The sequence below is a fragment of the Ornithodoros turicata genome, chromosome 9, assembly GCF_037126465.1.
Source record: "Ornithodoros turicata isolate Travis chromosome 9, ASM3712646v1, whole genome shotgun sequence".
Lineage (NCBI taxonomy): Eukaryota > Metazoa > Arthropoda > Arachnida > Ixodida > Argasidae > Ornithodoros > Ornithodoros turicata.
The window spans coordinates 11,576,285-11,592,346 of record NC_088209.1 but is presented as its reverse complement, the minus strand read 5'-3'; the positions used below and the strand labels follow the sequence as shown (position 1 = coordinate 11,592,346).

Genomic DNA, 16,062 nt, shown 5'->3' with positions numbered 1-16,062 from the left:
TTGAACAACATATACAACGAACTCTATGTATGACGTATCGTCGTGTTCCTAGTGCTCGAATGAGACAGGACGCAAAACTAGCTACATAACGCTACAGATATCGCTACATAACATACGCTACATAACGCTACAGATATCGAAAAGTAGAGAATGCAGCTATTTCAACTTACCATTTGTGCTGCACATTGAAAAAAGCAAACGCTGCGCTTCGTCATTATCCAAGCACAGTTGATACACACCGTCCATGCTGTTCTCGGTTTCGGTTTTCGCGGTTGACCAATGTTGCCTGCCTGGTCAACGGCACAGCTGCCAACATAGGTGGCGTTGAAGATTGTTTGGGGCAGCGCCGCTGCACTGAAACCACCCTCTCGGATGTTCCGCTGGGCGGATTAGTGTAGTTGCACTGGCGGAGAGCGCCCCTCATTGTGGCGAGGGTGTTGCACTGCTCTACGGTGCACCAGAACGACCAGTGGAATTCGCTAATAGTCTGGTCCGACTTGCCGACTCTTGTCTCCTGGCCTCACTCAACTCGCGACAACTTTAAACACACGCTTCGGGTTAACTAATTCGCGATGGCGGCGAAAAAGTTCGTATTAGTATATTTTCTCCAAGTACTAAATTCGTATAAATTATTGTAACAAAATCGACGAGGGTCGAGCGTCACCGATGGGGCGTTTGGCATAGAATGACCCTGTGTGGAGACGCTTACCCAATACTCGGACGTCGCACTCTTCACCGTTCCCACGGGTGCCGGAGATGGATGCACTAATTTTCCTACTGGGTGCATGCAACTGGTGTGACATCTGTAACTTGCATCCACGTCGGACAGTTCCGTATCTGTGTTAGCCTGTAAAAATACATGCACAAAAGATTTATCATTCAAAAGTGGCTGCCACACATTATCGGTATATCCTTCTACCAGAAAACGAGCAATACTAAACTTCATATTGACTTATTGTTAATACTTTATTACACTACCGCATTTCTGATGATTTGTGACAATGTAATTTCTTCCTGTCGTTCATTCGTTTCTCTGGTGAATCACAACGAAGGTTCCTGCACCAGTTTGCAGGCTGTAGCGTCGAAATGATTTTAAATTCTAAATAAAGTTGCTAAAATGTTTGTCAGCACAAGACTGCAGGCCACAGCCGGAAGGAAGGATCAGAAGTAGACATGTAGTGCAAGACTCGCTAGATAAAGATATAAAGCATATTCTGCATATTCTATCTTCTTGTATGTCCAAAATTTGTAGTCTGAATACATATCTAGACGGGCTATAGCTCCGACTCGTATAGCGCATTGCGTACCAGTGGAGAAGGATTACCAACCAAGGAAGAGTGCAACATGTTACGGCTGATTACCTCGATACTGATATGACGTTAATGGCTTGGGCAAACCCCATGATGCTTTCTAGGCGAAGGCAAAGTGCATGGAGAGGAGGGACAGAGCAGAGCATTCGAGCAATGAACACTTGGCAATCAAATGAAGACAGTCGAAACATGACATTTCTGTTTTACAAGTGTGTATGTGTCCTCATGTTTGTGGGCTAAACTAGAACCACCTGGTCAGCAAAGTAGGTAAAAAAGAATCACTTGGTCACCAAAATGGACTAAAATGAGACCACTTGGTCAGCAACGTGGTTTGAAATTATCCTTGAAAGTGTACCCACTACCAAAATGGACCAAAATGAGACAACTTGGTCAGCAACGTGGTTTGAAATTATCCTTGAAAGTGTATCCACTTGGAAGTCAGAGTAGGTTTGGCCAGAGCCGTTGTGGGCTAAACTGGAACCACTTGGTCACCAAAGTAGGTAAAAAAGAAAAACTTGGTCACTAAAGTTCACCAAATGGGACTACTTGGTCAGCAAAGTGGTTTGACATTATCCTTGAAGGTGTACCTACCACCAAAATGGACCAAAATGAGACCACTTGGTCAGCAAAGTGGTTTGAAATTATCCTTGAAAGCGTACCCACTACCAAAATGGACCAAAATGAGACCACTTGGTCAGCAACGTGGTTTGAAATTATCCTTGAAAGTGTATCCACTTGGAAGTCAGAGTAGGTTTGACCAGAGCCGTTGTGGGCTAAACTGGAACCACTTGGTCACCAAAGTAGGTAAAAAAGAAAAACTTGGTCACTAAAGTTCACCAAATGGGACTACTTGGTCAGCAAAGTGGTTTGACATTATCCTTGAAGGTGTACCTACCACCAAAATGGACCAAAATGAGACCACTTGGTCAGCAAAGTGGTTTGAAATTATCCTTGAAAGCGTACCCACTACCAAAATGGACCAAAATGAGACCACTTGGTCAGCAACGTGGTTTGAAATTATCCTTGAAAGTGTATCCACTTGGAAGTCAGAGTAGGTTTGACCAGAGCCGTTGTGGGCTAAACTGGAACCACCTTGTCACCAAAATGGACCAAAATGAGACAACTTGGTCAGCAAAGTGGTTTGAAATTATCCTTGTAAGTGTACTCACTTGGAAGTCAGAGTAGGTTTGGCCAGAGTCGTTGTGGGCTAAACTGGAACCACTTGGTCACCAAAGTAGGTCAAAAAGAACCACTTGGTCACCAAAGTTCACCAAATGGGACTACTTGGTCAGCAAAGTGGTTCGAAATTATCCTTGAAAGCGTACCCACTACCAAAATGGACCAAAATGAGACCACTTGGTCAGCAACGTGGCTTGAAATTATCCTTGAAAGTGTACCCACTTGGAAGTCAGAGTAGGTTTGACCAAAGCCGTTGTGGGCTAAACTGGAACCACCTTGTCACCAAAATGGACCAAAATGAGACCACTTGGTCAGCAACGTGGTTTGAAATTATCCTTGAAAGTGTACCCACTTGGAAGTCAGAATATGTTTGACCAGAGCCGTTGTGGGCTAAACTGGAACCACCTTGTCACCAAAAATGGACCAAAGTGAGACCACTTGGTCAGCAACGTGGTTTGAAATTATCCTTGAAAGTGTACCCACTTGGAAGTCAGAATATGTTTGACCAGAGCCGTTGTGGGCTAAACTGGAACCACCTTGTCACCAAAAATGGACCAAAGGGAGACCACTTGGTCAGCAACGTGGTTTGAAATTATCCTTGAAAGTGTACCCACTTGGAAGTCAGAATATGTTTGACCAGAGCCGTTGTGGGCTAAACTGGAACCACCTTGTCACCAAAAATGGACCAAAGTGAGACCACTTGGTCAGCAACGTGGTTTGAAATTATCCTTGAAAGTGTACCCACTTGGAAGTCAGAATATGTTTGACCAGAGCCGTTGTGGGCTAAACTGGAACCACCTTGTCACCAAAAATGGACCAAAGTGAGACCACTTGGTCAGCAACGTGGTTTGAAATTATCCTTGAAAGTGTACCCACTTGGAAGTCAGAATATGTTTGACCAGAGCCGTTGTGGGCTAAACTGGAACCACCTTGTCACCAAAAATGGACCAAAGTGAGACCACTTGGTCAGCAACGTGGTTTGAAATTATCCTTGAAAGTGTACCCACTTGGAAGTCAGAATATGTTTGACCAGAGCCGTTGTGGGCTAAACTGGAACCACCTTGTCACCAAAAATGGACCAAAGGGAGACCACTTGGTCAGCAACGTGGTTTGAAATTATCCTTGAAAGTGTACCCACTTGGAAGTCAGAGTATGTTTGACCAGAGCCGTTGTGGGCTAAACTGGAACCACCTTGTCACCAAAAATGGACCAAAGTGAGACCACTTGGTCAGCAACGTGGTTTGAAATTATCCTTGAAAGTGTACCCACTTGGAAGTCAGAATATGTTTGACCAGAGCCGTTGTGGGCTAAACTGGAACCACCTTGTCACCAAAAATGGACCAAAGTGAGACCACTTGGTCAGCAACGTGGTTTGAAATTATCCTTGAAAGTGTACCCACTTGGAAGTCAGAGTATGTTTGACCAGAGCCGTTGTGGGCTAAACTGGAACCACCTTGTCACCAAAAATGGACCAAAGTGAGACCACTTGGTCAGCAACGTGGTTTGAAATTATCCTTGAAAGTGTACCCACTTGGAAGTCAGAATATGTTTGACCAGAGCCGTTGTGGGCTAAACTGGAACCACCTTGTCACCAAAAATGGACCAAAGTGAGACCACTTGGTCAGCAACGTGGTTTGAAATTATCCTTGAAAGTGTACCCACTTGGAAGTCAGAGTATGTTTGACCAGAGCCGTTGTGGGCTAAACTGGAACCACCTTGTCACCAAAAATGGACCAAAGTGAGACCACTTGGTCAGCAACGTGGTTTGAAATTATCCTTGAAAGTGTACCCACTTGGAAGTCAGAGTATGTTTGACCAGAGCCGTTGTGGGCTAAACTGGGACCACCTTGTCACCAAAAATGGACCAAAGTGAGACCACTTGGTCAGCAACGTGGTTTGAAATTATCCTTGAAAGTGTACCCACTTGGAAGTCAGAATATGTTTGACCAGAGCCGTTGTGGGCTAAACTGGAACCACCTTGTCACCAAAAATGGACCAAAGTGAGACCACTTGGTCAGCAACGTGGTTTGAAATTATCCTTGAAAGTGTACCCACTTGGAAGTCAGAATATGTTTGACCAGAGCCGTTGTGGGCTAAACTGGAACCACCTTGTCACCAAAAATGGACCAAAGTGAGACCACTTGGTCAGCAACGTGGTTTGAAATTATCCTTGAAAGTGTACCCACTTGGAAGTCAGAGTATGTTTGACCAGAGCCGTTGTGGGCTAAACTGGAACCACCTTGTCACTAAAAATGGACCAAAGTGAGACCACTTGGTCAGCAACGTGGTTTGAAATTATCCTTGAAAGTGTACCCACTTGGAAGTCAGAATATGTTTGACCAGAGCCGTTGTGGGCTAAACTGGAACCACCTTGTCACCAAAAATGGACCAAAATGAGACCACTTGGTCAGCAACGTGGTTTGAAATTATCCTTGAAAGTGTACCCACTTGGAAGTCAGAGTATGTTTGACCAGAGCCGTTGTGGGCTAAACTGGAACCACCTTGTCACCAAAAATGGACCAAAGTGAGACCACTTGGTCAGCAACGTGGTTTGAAATTATCCTTGAAAGTGTACCCACTTGGAAGTCAGAATATGTTTGACCAGAGCCGTTGTGGGCTAAACTGGAACCACCTTGTCACCAAAAATGGACCAAAATGAGACAACTTGGTCAGCAACGTGGTTTGAAATTATCCTTGAAAGTGTACCCACTTGGAAGTCAGAGTATGTTTGACCAGAGCCGTTGTGGGCTAAACTGGAACCACCTTGTCACCAAAAATGGACCAAAGTGAGACCACTTGGTCAGCAACGTGGTTTGAAATTATCCTTGAAAGTGTACCCACTTGGAAGTCAGAATATGTTTGACCAGAGCCGTTGTGGGCTAAACTGGAACCACCTTGTCACCAAAAATGGACCAAAATGAGACAACTTGGTCAGCAACGTGGTTTGAAATTATCCTTGAAAGTGTACTCACTTGGAACTCAGAGTAGGTTTGGCCAGAGCCGTTGTGGGCTAAACTGGGACCACTTGGTCACCAAAGTAGGTAAAAAAGAACCACTTGGTCACCAAAGTTCACCAAATGGGACTACTTGGTCAGCAAAGTGGTTTGAAATTATCCTTGAAAGTGTACCCACTACCAAAATGGACCAAAATGAGACAACTTGGTCAGCAACGTGGTTTGAAATTATCCTTGAAAGTGTACCCACTACCAAAATGGACCAAAATGAGACCACTTGGTCAGCAACGTGGTTTGAAATTATCCTTGAAAGTGTACCCACTTGGAAGTCAGAGTATGTTTGACCAGAGCCGTTGTGGGCTAAACTGGAACCACCTTGTCACCAAAAATGGACCAAAGTGAGACCACTTGGTCAGCAACGTGGTTTGAAATTATCCTTGAAAGTGTACCCACTTGGAAGTCAGAGTATGTTTGACCAGAGTCGTTGTGGGCTAAACTGGAACCACCTTGTCACCAAAAATGGACCAAAGTGAGACCACTTGGTCAGCAACGTGGTTTGAAATTATGCTTGAAAGTGTACCCACTTGGAAGTCAGAGTATGTTTGACCAGAGCCGTTGTGGGCTAAACTGGAACCACCTTGTCACCAAAAATGGACCAAAATGAGACCACTTGGTCAGCAACGTGGTTTGAAATTATCCTTGAAAGTGTACTCACTTGGAACTCAGAGTAGGTTTGGCCAGAGCCGTTGTGGGCTAAACTGGAACCACTTGGTCACCAAAGTAGGTAAAAAAGAATCACTTGGTCACCAAAATGGACTAAAATGAGACCACTTGGTCAGCAAAGTGGTTTGACATTATCCTTGAAGGTGTACCTACCACCAAAATGGACCAAAATGAGACCACTTGGTCAGCAAAGTGGTTTGAAATTATCCTTGAAAGCGTACCCACTACCAAAATGGACCAAAATGAGACCACTTGGTCAGCAACGTGGTTTGAAATTATCCTTGAAAGTGTACCCACTTGGAAGTCAGAGTAGGTTTGACCAAAGCCGTTGTGGGCTAAACTGGAACCACCTTGTCACCAAAATGGACCAAAATGAGACCACTTGGTCAGCAACGTGGTTTGAAATTATCCTTGAAAGTGTACCCACTTGGAAGTCAGAATATGTTTGACCAGAGCCGTTGTGGGCTAAACTGGAACCACCTTGTCACCAAAAATGGACCAAAGTGAGACCACTTGGTCAGCAACGTGGTTTGAAATTATCCTTGAAAGTGTACTCACTTGGAACTCAGAGTAGGTTTGGCCAGAGCCGTTGTGCGCTAAACTGGGACCACTTGGTCACCAAAGTAGGTAAAAAAGAACCACTTGGTCACCAAAGTTCACCAAATGGGACTACTTGGTCAGCAAAGTGGTTTGAAATTATCCTTGAAAGTGTACCCACTACCAAAATGGACCAAAATGAGACAACTTGGTCAGCAACGTGGTTTGAAATTATCCTTGAAAGTGTACCCACTACCAAAATGGACCAAAATGAGACCACTTGGTCAGCAACGTGGTTTGAAATTATCCTTGAAAGTGTACCCACTTGGAAGTCAGAGTATGTTTGACCAGAGCCGTTGTGGGCTAAACTGGAACCACCTTGTCACCAAAAATGGACCAAAGTGAGACCACTTGGTCAGCAACGTGGTTTGAAATTATCCTTGAAAGTGTACCCACTTGGAAGTCAGAGTATGTTTGACCAGAGTCGTTGTGGGCTAAACTGGAACCACCTTGTCACCAAAAATGGACCAAAGTGAGACCACTTGGTCAGCAACGTGGTTTGAAATTATGCTTGAAAGTGTACCCACTTGGAAGTCAGAGTATGTTTGACCAGAGCCGTTGTGGGCTAAACTGGAACCACCTTGTCACCAAAAATGGACCAAAATGAGACCACTTGGTCAGCAACGTGGTTTGAAATTATCCTTGAAAGTGTACTCACTTGGAACTCAGAGTAGGTTTGGCCAGAGCCGTTGTGGGCTAAACTGGAACCACTTGGTCACCAAAGTAGGTAAAAAAGAATCACTTGGTCACCAAAATGGACTAAAATGAGACCACTTGGTCAGCAAAGTGGTTTGACATTATCCTTGAAGGTGTACCTACCACCAAAATGGACCAAAATGAGACCACTTGGTCAGCAAAGTGGTTTGAAATTATCCTTGAAAGCGTACCCACTACCAAAATGGACCAAAATGAGACCACTTGGTCAGCAACGTGGTTTGAAATTATCCTTGAAAGTGTATCCACTTGGAAGTCAGAGTAGGTTTGACCAGAGCCGTTGTGGGCTAAACTGCAACCACCTTGTCACCAAAATGGGCCAAAATGAGACAACTTGGTCAGCAAAGTGGTTTGAAATTATCCTTGTAAGTGTACTCACTTGGAAGTCAGAGTAGGTTTGACCAGAGTCGTTGTGGGCTAAACTGGAACCACTTGGTCACCAAAGTAGGTCAAAAAGAACCACTTGGTCACCAAAGTAGGTCAAAAAGAACCACTTGGTCACCAAAGTTCACCAAATGGGACTACCTGGTCAGCAAAGTGGTTCGAAATTATCCTTGAAAGCGTACCCACTACCAAAATGGACCAAAATGAGACCACTTGGTCAGCAACGTGGTTTGAAATTATCCTTGAAAGTGTACCCACTTGGAAGTCAGAGTAGGTTTGACCAAAGCCGTTGTGGGCTAAACTGGAACCACCTTGTCACCAAAATGGACCAAAATGAGACCACTTGGTCAGCAACGTGGTTTGAAATTATCCTTGAAAGTGTACCCACTTGGAAGTCAGAATATGTTTGACCAGAGCCGTTGTGGGCTAAACTGGAACCACCTTGTCACCAAAAATGGACCAAAGTGAGACCACTTGGTCAGCAACGTGGTTTGAAATTATCCTTGAAAGTGTACCCACTTGGAAGTCAGAATATGTTTGACCAGAGCCGTTGTGGGCTAAACTGGAACCACCTTGTCACCAAAATGGACCAAAATGAGACCACTTGGTCAGCAACGTGGTTTGAAATTATCCTTGAAAGTGTACCCACTTGGAAGTCAGAATATGTTTGACCAGAGCCGTTGTGGGCTAAACTGGGACCACCTTGTCACCAAAAATGGACCAAAGTGAGACCACTTGGTCAGCAACGTGGTTTGAAATTATCCTTGAAAGTGTACTCACTTGGAACTCAGAGTAGGTTTGGCCAGAGCCGTTGTGGGCTAAACTGGAACCACTTGGTCACCAAAGTAGGTAAAAAAGAACCACTTGGTCACCAAAGTTCACCAAATGGGACTACTTGGTCAGCAAAGTGGTTTGAAATTATCCTTGAAAGCGTACCCACTACCAAAATGGACCAAAGTGAGACCACTTGGTCAGCAACGTGGTTTGAAATTATCCTTGAAAGTGTACCCACTTGGAAGTCAGAGTATGTTTGACCAGAGCCGTTGTGGGCTAAACTGGAACCACCTTGTCACCAAAAATGGACCAAAGTGAGACCACTTGGTCAGCAACGTGGTTTGAAATTATCCTTGAAAGTGTACCCACTTGGAAGTCAGAGTATGTTTGACCAGAGCCGTTGTGGGCTAAACTGGAACCACCTTGTCACCAAAAATGGACCAAAGTGAGACCACTTGGTCAGCAACGTGGTTTGAAATTATCCTTGAAAGTGTACCCACTTGGAAGTCAGAATATGTTTGACCAGAGCCGTTGTGGGCTAAACTGGAACCACCTTGTCACCAAAAATGGACCAAAGTGAGACCACTTGGTCAGCAACGTGGTTTGAAATTATCCTTGAAAGTGTACCCACTTGGAAGTCAGAATATGTTTGACCAGAGCCGTTGTGGGCTAAACTGGAACCACCTTGTCACCAAAAATGGACCAAAGTGAGACCACTTGGTCAGCAACGTGGTTTGAAATTATCCTTGAAAGTGTACCCACTTGGAAGTCAGAGTATGTTTGACCAGAGCCGTTGTGGGCTAAACTGGAACCACCTTGTCACCAAAAATGGACCAAAATGAGACCACTTGGTCAGCAACGTGGTTTGAAATTATCCTTGAAAGTGTACCCACTTGGAAGTCAGAATATGTTTGACCAGAGCCGTTGTGGGCTAAACTGGAACCACCTTGTCACCAAAAATGGACCAAAGTGAGACCACTTGGTCAGCAACGTGGTTTGAAATTATCCTTGAAAGTGTACCCACTTGGAAGTCAGAGTATGTTTGACCAGAGCCGTTGTGGGCTAAACTGGAACCACCTTGTCACCAAAAATGGACCAAAGTGAGACCACTTGGTCAGCAACGTGGTTTGAAATTATCCTTGAAAGTGTACCCACTTGGAAGTCAGAGTATGTTTGACCAGAGCCGTTGTGGGCTAAACTGGAACCACCTTGTCACCAAAAATGGACCAAAATGAGACCACTTGGTCAGCAACGTGGTTTGAAATTATCCTTGAAAGTGTACTCACTTGGAACTCAGAGTAGGTTTGGCCAGAGCCGTTGTGGGCTAAACTGGAAGCACTTGGTCACCAAAGTAGGTAAAAAAGAACCACTTGGTCACCAAAGTTCACCAAATGGGACTACTTGGTCAGCAAAGTGGTTTGAAATTATCCTTGAAAGTGTACCCACTACCAAAATGGACCGAAATGAGACAACTTGGTCAGCAACGTGGTTTGAAATTATCCTTGAAAGTGTACCCACTTGGAAGTCAGAGTATGTTTGACCAGAGCCGTTGTGGGCTAAACTGGAACCACTTGGTCACCAAAGTAGGTAAAAAAGAACCACTTGGTCACCAAAGTTCACCAAATGGGACTACTTGGTCAGCAAAGTGGTTTGAAATTTGTGGGCTGCCGCTTCCGGTTCAGACACGTGTACACCTAGAGATAAGGTTTTTGCGATAGGGGGAGACGCCCCTGTCTCCGAGATGTTACTTAAGCGACGGTGGAAGGCAGCGGGAGGGAGTTTTTGCCTCGACTGGGTCTTGAGGCGACACGACGCTACTCTGCACTAGAACATGTAGGACAATAAACCTTGTTTCTCTTGTTCAATTGCTGTGTTCGTGTTCTTCGGGGTTGCGGCGGGTCGATTACGGAACCACCCCGGGTTTGTGGGCCGCGGTTCCCACAAAATTGGCGCCCAACAGTGGTGTTTTCGACTCGCCGTACCGTTTTCCCCGGAGGGCACAGCATAGTTGCAGGTAGTGCGCATTTTTGTTTTGTTTGTTTTTTCGTTCTGCCGCCGTCTGCGTTGCAGCGCAGGTTCTTCGACCGGAGATGCCTCCCAGGAAGAAGCACGACCCAGACAGTGACGAGGACGAGCCTGCGCCAGTGGCTGAGGACTTGCTTCGACAGATGGCATCCCTCTGTACGTTACTGACGCAGCAGCTTGGTAGCAGTACGCCCGCCACCCAGCCGTCCCCGGACACGCCGCTACGCCTGAACCTGACGGTACCGACATTTTCGGGCTACAGCGACTCCAAGTCGGCTGAAGATTTCCTCGCCGACTTGAGTGCTTACCAAACTGCCGTTGGAGCCACCGACGACGTCATTCTGCGTCGAGTACTTCCCGCAGCGCTTGTAAGCTCAGCTGCTTTGTGGCGTAGGTCCCAGCCCCCATTTCTCTCGATGAGCGTATTCAAGCAGCAGTTTCGGGACGAGTTCCTCCCCCCAGACTATGTGATGCGTATGCGCGAAGAGCTTGCAGCCCGAACGCAGCATAGTGATGAGAGCCTTTTGGAATACATTCGGGCGATTCAGGAACTGTATCGGAGAGCGGACCCTCTCGTGGACGAAAAAGAGAAGGTGGCACGCGTTATCCGACAGTGCCACCCTCGGTTCAAGCCATATTTACGGGGTCGAGGTTTTACTTCCCTGTCGGAGTTAGCTACAGAAGCGCGCAGCATTCAGGCCGACTTGCTAGCTGAACTGCGTTACCGCCCACCCCCTAGACCGGAGGAGACTCTTGAGCCTAGTTGTGCATGGGGCGGACCGGTACAGGCAACGGAGCTGCATTCCCGTTGGCCTGCAGGACCGAATAGCGGAGCGTCGGCAGGTCCTTCACACCGCTCACTCGATCCTTTTGCGCACGAGCAAAGGAACCGAGCGAGGCTTGTTGAGGCGACTTCGAGGAGCGCAGGACAGATCGGTAGCGAACGTCGCCGAACGTCAGAATACCGGCGCAACGACAGGACTGAGGGATCAACCCCACCGCGCTCTAATGGACTAAACGTTGGGAGACCGCGTTGTTACGGTTGCGGGCAACACGGACACATCCGTCGGGACTGCCCACATCGTACTTCGGCCACCCCCGAAATAACCCCCCAGGGAAACTCGGAACGCCGACGGCGGTAACCGCAGATTACGAGTTCCCGTCGTCGGCCGGAGCGAACATTGACAAGAGGCAAGTTACTTCTAACCGTGCTATCTTTTCTGATAATACAGTGGCCTCGGTCCCGCTTGCGTGCCGATTGCAAGATGACATCTGCAACATTGGACCGTTCATCCTGGTGCGCGTTTTGGTCAAAGACGTTGCAGGTTTGGTGGACACCGGAGCAGCTGTTTCCCTGATCGGTGACACCATCCACGACTGGTGCCGGGAGCGGAACATCTCGGTACGGACGACCAGGACTCGCCTAAGGCTCGCCTCTGATGCGGTTGTACCTGCCGGTGGCGCGGTGCGCCTTACCTTGACTGTCGATGGACATCGGGTCAGACAACGCTTTGTTTACCTTCCTGGGATGGCAGGAGCAATGATCCTGGGACGCGACTTCACTATCCGGATGGGACTTGTCCTGGACTTGCGTCGCGGAGGCTACCAGCATGCATGCAGCAGTACCTTCTACCCATTCCTGGAGTGGACAACCCCTGGAGCGGACCAACGCCGGACTGGTGAGGGAACTCAGGACGACTGTTCAAAGTGAAACCGGGAACCGACTGGCAACAGCGATGAACCTAAGCAGCAAGCCGCTCGAGTACTTCGCGGCGCTGGACAATCACTGCCCGTTGGAGAGCATCACGGAACGGGATACCAAACGCCTGTAGTTGCAACTGCTGTCTTGCATGGGGGTCTGCAAGGGTTTTCTGGAACCTCAGAGCAACGAGAAATGCTGGAGCAAGCATTGCTACCCTTTTCCCGGATGTTTACGGAAAAACCAGGTTTGACCGAAGTCTTGGAACACGGCATAGACACCGGCGACGCAAGGCCTTGGAGATGCAACCCGCGGCCGCTTAGCGTCCACAAGCGCAAGTTGCTCGATGCTGCGCTGAACGAAATGATCGAGACGGGTGCTGTGAGACCCTCGCGCAGCCCGTGGGCCTTTCCGGTGGTACTCGCTCCGAAGAAAGATGGAACTGCAAGGTTGTGCGTGGACTACCGCCGGTTGAACGAGGTGACGGTGAGAGATTCGTATCCATTTCCCTCTATAGACTCGATCACGTACACGTTGGGATCAGCCCGTGTGTTTACAATCTTGGACTGCAGTCGAGGATTCCTGCAGATACCGATAGCACCTAATGATGTCGAAAAGACAGCCTTTACCTGTCATAGGGGACTGTTTGAGTTCGTCCGGCTTCCCTTCGGACTGTCCAATTCCCCGGCTAGTTTACAGCGTATGATGGACGAGGTGCTCGGCGATGCGAAGTACAACTTCGCCATGGCTTATATGGATGACGTAGTAATTTTTTCACGTTCATTCCAGGAACACCTTTCACACCTGAAAGTGGTGTTGGGACGTATGCAAGCTGCTGGGTTGACGGTCAATCCTCGAAAGATGCAGTTGGCGACTAACCGCATCGACCTGCTCGGGTTTACAGTGGAGTCCGGCACGGTCAGGCCGAACGAGGACAAGCTGAAGGCTATCCTAGACTACCCTCGCCCGCAGGAGGTAAAGAGCTTGCAGCGCTTCCTTGGTATGATTGGATTTTATAGACAATTCATACCGCGGTGTTCGGACATGACGCAGTCACTAACCTGGCTATTGCGGAAATGTGCGCGCTGGTCATGGGGAGAAGCACAGGAGAATGCATTCTCCGCCCTGACCGAAGCGATAGCGCAGATCACCTGTCTGTATCTCCCAGATCTTAATCGCCCATTTGTAATGCAGACAGACGCGAGCGATTATGGACTGGGCGCAGTGTTGTTACAACAGCACGAAGGTGAACTTCGGCCGGTGGCATTTGCAAGCCGCACGCTGACATCACCTGAACGAAATTACACCGTGACAGAGAAAGAGTGCCTAGCTATCATGTTCGCACTGAATAAGTTCGACATGTATCTGGATGGTGCGAAATTTGCAATCCAGACTGACCATCAGGCACTCACCTGGCTGAGTAGATTGAAAAATCCCGCCGGAAGACTTGCACGTTGGAGTCTGACGTTGCAACGGTACGACTTCTCGATCGAATATCGGAGGGGGATCTCTAACAAAGTGGCAGATGCGCTGTCTCGGGCACCTCTGCCCCTGGAGGACGTCGTTACCACGCCGGAGCTCGTAGCCGCGGTTGGACAAGCCGGAACGGACAGAGCAGGCGTGGGGACACATCGTGAGCCGGAAGGACATCGTGGAAGCCCAGAGGACGGACGGACTCTGTCAGTGTGTAGTAAGGTGGCTGGAGACAACGGGCCCAGCGGACGCCGGAGACGCTGAAGAGAGGTTCGACTCCTATCAGCTGAGCGAGGATGGTCTACTGGTGAGGTACATCCCCCAGGCGGACGACGAGGAGGTCGGCGGCAACCCTTTCAGGATCGTAGTACCACGAAAGCTACGTAAGTTATTCCTCAGATATTTCCATGACTCTGCTTTGGCAGGTCACGGTAGCGGCAGCAAGACTTATTCTAAGTTATGTCGTATCGCGACGTGGCCAGGCATGAGACAGGATGTTTTGCGGTTTACTCGCAGCTGTCCAGTGTGTCAGAAGTCGAAACCTAGGGGCGGACAGCCGCCAGGATTGCTGCAACCGATTGTCAGTCAGGAGCCTTGGCAGATAGTCGCATGTGACGTAATGGGGCCATACCCCAGAAGTCCCCGTGGTAACCAATACCTGTTAGTCATTACAGATCACTTCACGAAGTGGGTTGAGCTCTATCCCTTGCGGAAATTGGTGTCAGCTCGGATCTGGGATCGACTGCTGGATGTCTTTTCGCGGTTTGGATTCCCGGACCAGCTGATCACGGATAACGCCTCGTACTTTACAAGTAAGGTGTTCGTCGACACATGCTCGGCATTGAGTATTCGACATAAGAAGACGTCCACCTATCACCCTCAGGCAAACATAACTGAGCGGGTCAATAGGAATATCAAAATGATGATGGTAACGCTTACCAGCAGGCATAAGGATTGGGACCTGCGTCTAACGGAGATTGGCTTCGCCACTCGTACGACGGAAAATAGGTCTACTGGGTTCACCCCTGCCTATTTGAATTTTGGACGGGAAATGGTATTTCCACTCGAAAACACGCTACGAACACTGAGGGAACAACCCCGTCGCCCGTATGCACGATATGCGGAAGACATTCGCAACAGTCTCTCAACTGCAGTTCGTTGTGCACGTGAGAATCTTGAGGTCGCACGACTGGAGCAAGCATCCCAGTACAACAAGGGTCGACGCCAGGTAACATACCGCGTAGGAGACTTAGTCCTGAGGCGGACGCATCCACTTAGCGACGCGGCGAAGGGCTTCGCAGCTTCTCTCGCGGACCGATGGGACGGGCCTTACCGGGTGAGTGCACAACTTACACACGTTACTTACAGACTTGAACATTGCAGTACAAGCGAAGAGACTGGCCCGGTTCACATCACAGACCTCAAGGGATTCATCGATCGCATCTTGGAGCAAGATGAAGGGCAAGAGGACTCCGGCACAAGTTCGTCGCAATCCCAACCCTTCCACGGCCCCATCGACACGGAGGCACACCCCGCTGATGATGGGACAGTTCAGGGCGGGTTACCGGGGTCCCCTCGTTATAACCTTCGCCCTCGTAAACCTCCAAGGTGATGGTTTTCCTTTATTTTTCGCAGATGCCTGGGGGCCGTTCTGCCCGGAGTCGTCCGCCACCCTCCCGGGGACCCCCCACCTCTCGCCGCCGTGGCGGTGAACGTCGTTGGCTTGCTCAGCGCAACGCCCCCACGCCTACCGACCGGGATTCGTCTGCGACTCCTCGCTCCACTAGCGTTGCGACGTGGACTGTGCTACTGGGAGACGCCAGCGTGGGCTACTGCTCTCGAACCCGTTGGAGGATCCAGGCCCGCCCACTGAAGGGTGACCCACCATCCGCCATCCCTGAACCGTTTCGAGGACTATGCCTGGACGACAGGCATCCTACCGAGCCAGCGCCCACCTACACCAACGAGGAACGCTCCCGTCTATGCCCTACCTGCGGGACACTACTGATCCACCCCGAGACTCATCTGGCCGGCGCTCTTCATGTGTCACGCTCCCCCCAAGTGAACCCTCAGCGCGACACCCTCTTCCCTGTGACCCCTCAGCTTCAGACCACCCCTTCACCCCAGGATATGACCATGGCGATACACCTCGTCACTCGCTTCGCTCCACAGTTGTTGGCTCGGCCTCTGACTTCTCGCAACACGGAAGATATCATTCTGGACTTACCGG

At 48.8% G+C, this 16,062-nt stretch overlaps 1 protein-coding gene across 1 annotated transcript in view; it reads right to left on the bottom strand.

The window, feature by feature from the left end:
* LOC135369307 (uncharacterized) overlaps positions 1–16,062 on the bottom strand; it is a 161,109-nt gene that overhangs the window by 33,135 nt on the left and 111,912 nt on the right. The window contains exon 11 of the mRNA XM_064602904.1: positions 710–847. Within this exon, the coding sequence (XP_064458974.1) occupies positions 710–847 (138 nt within the window). The remainder of the gene's footprint in view (positions 1–709; positions 848–16,062) is intronic.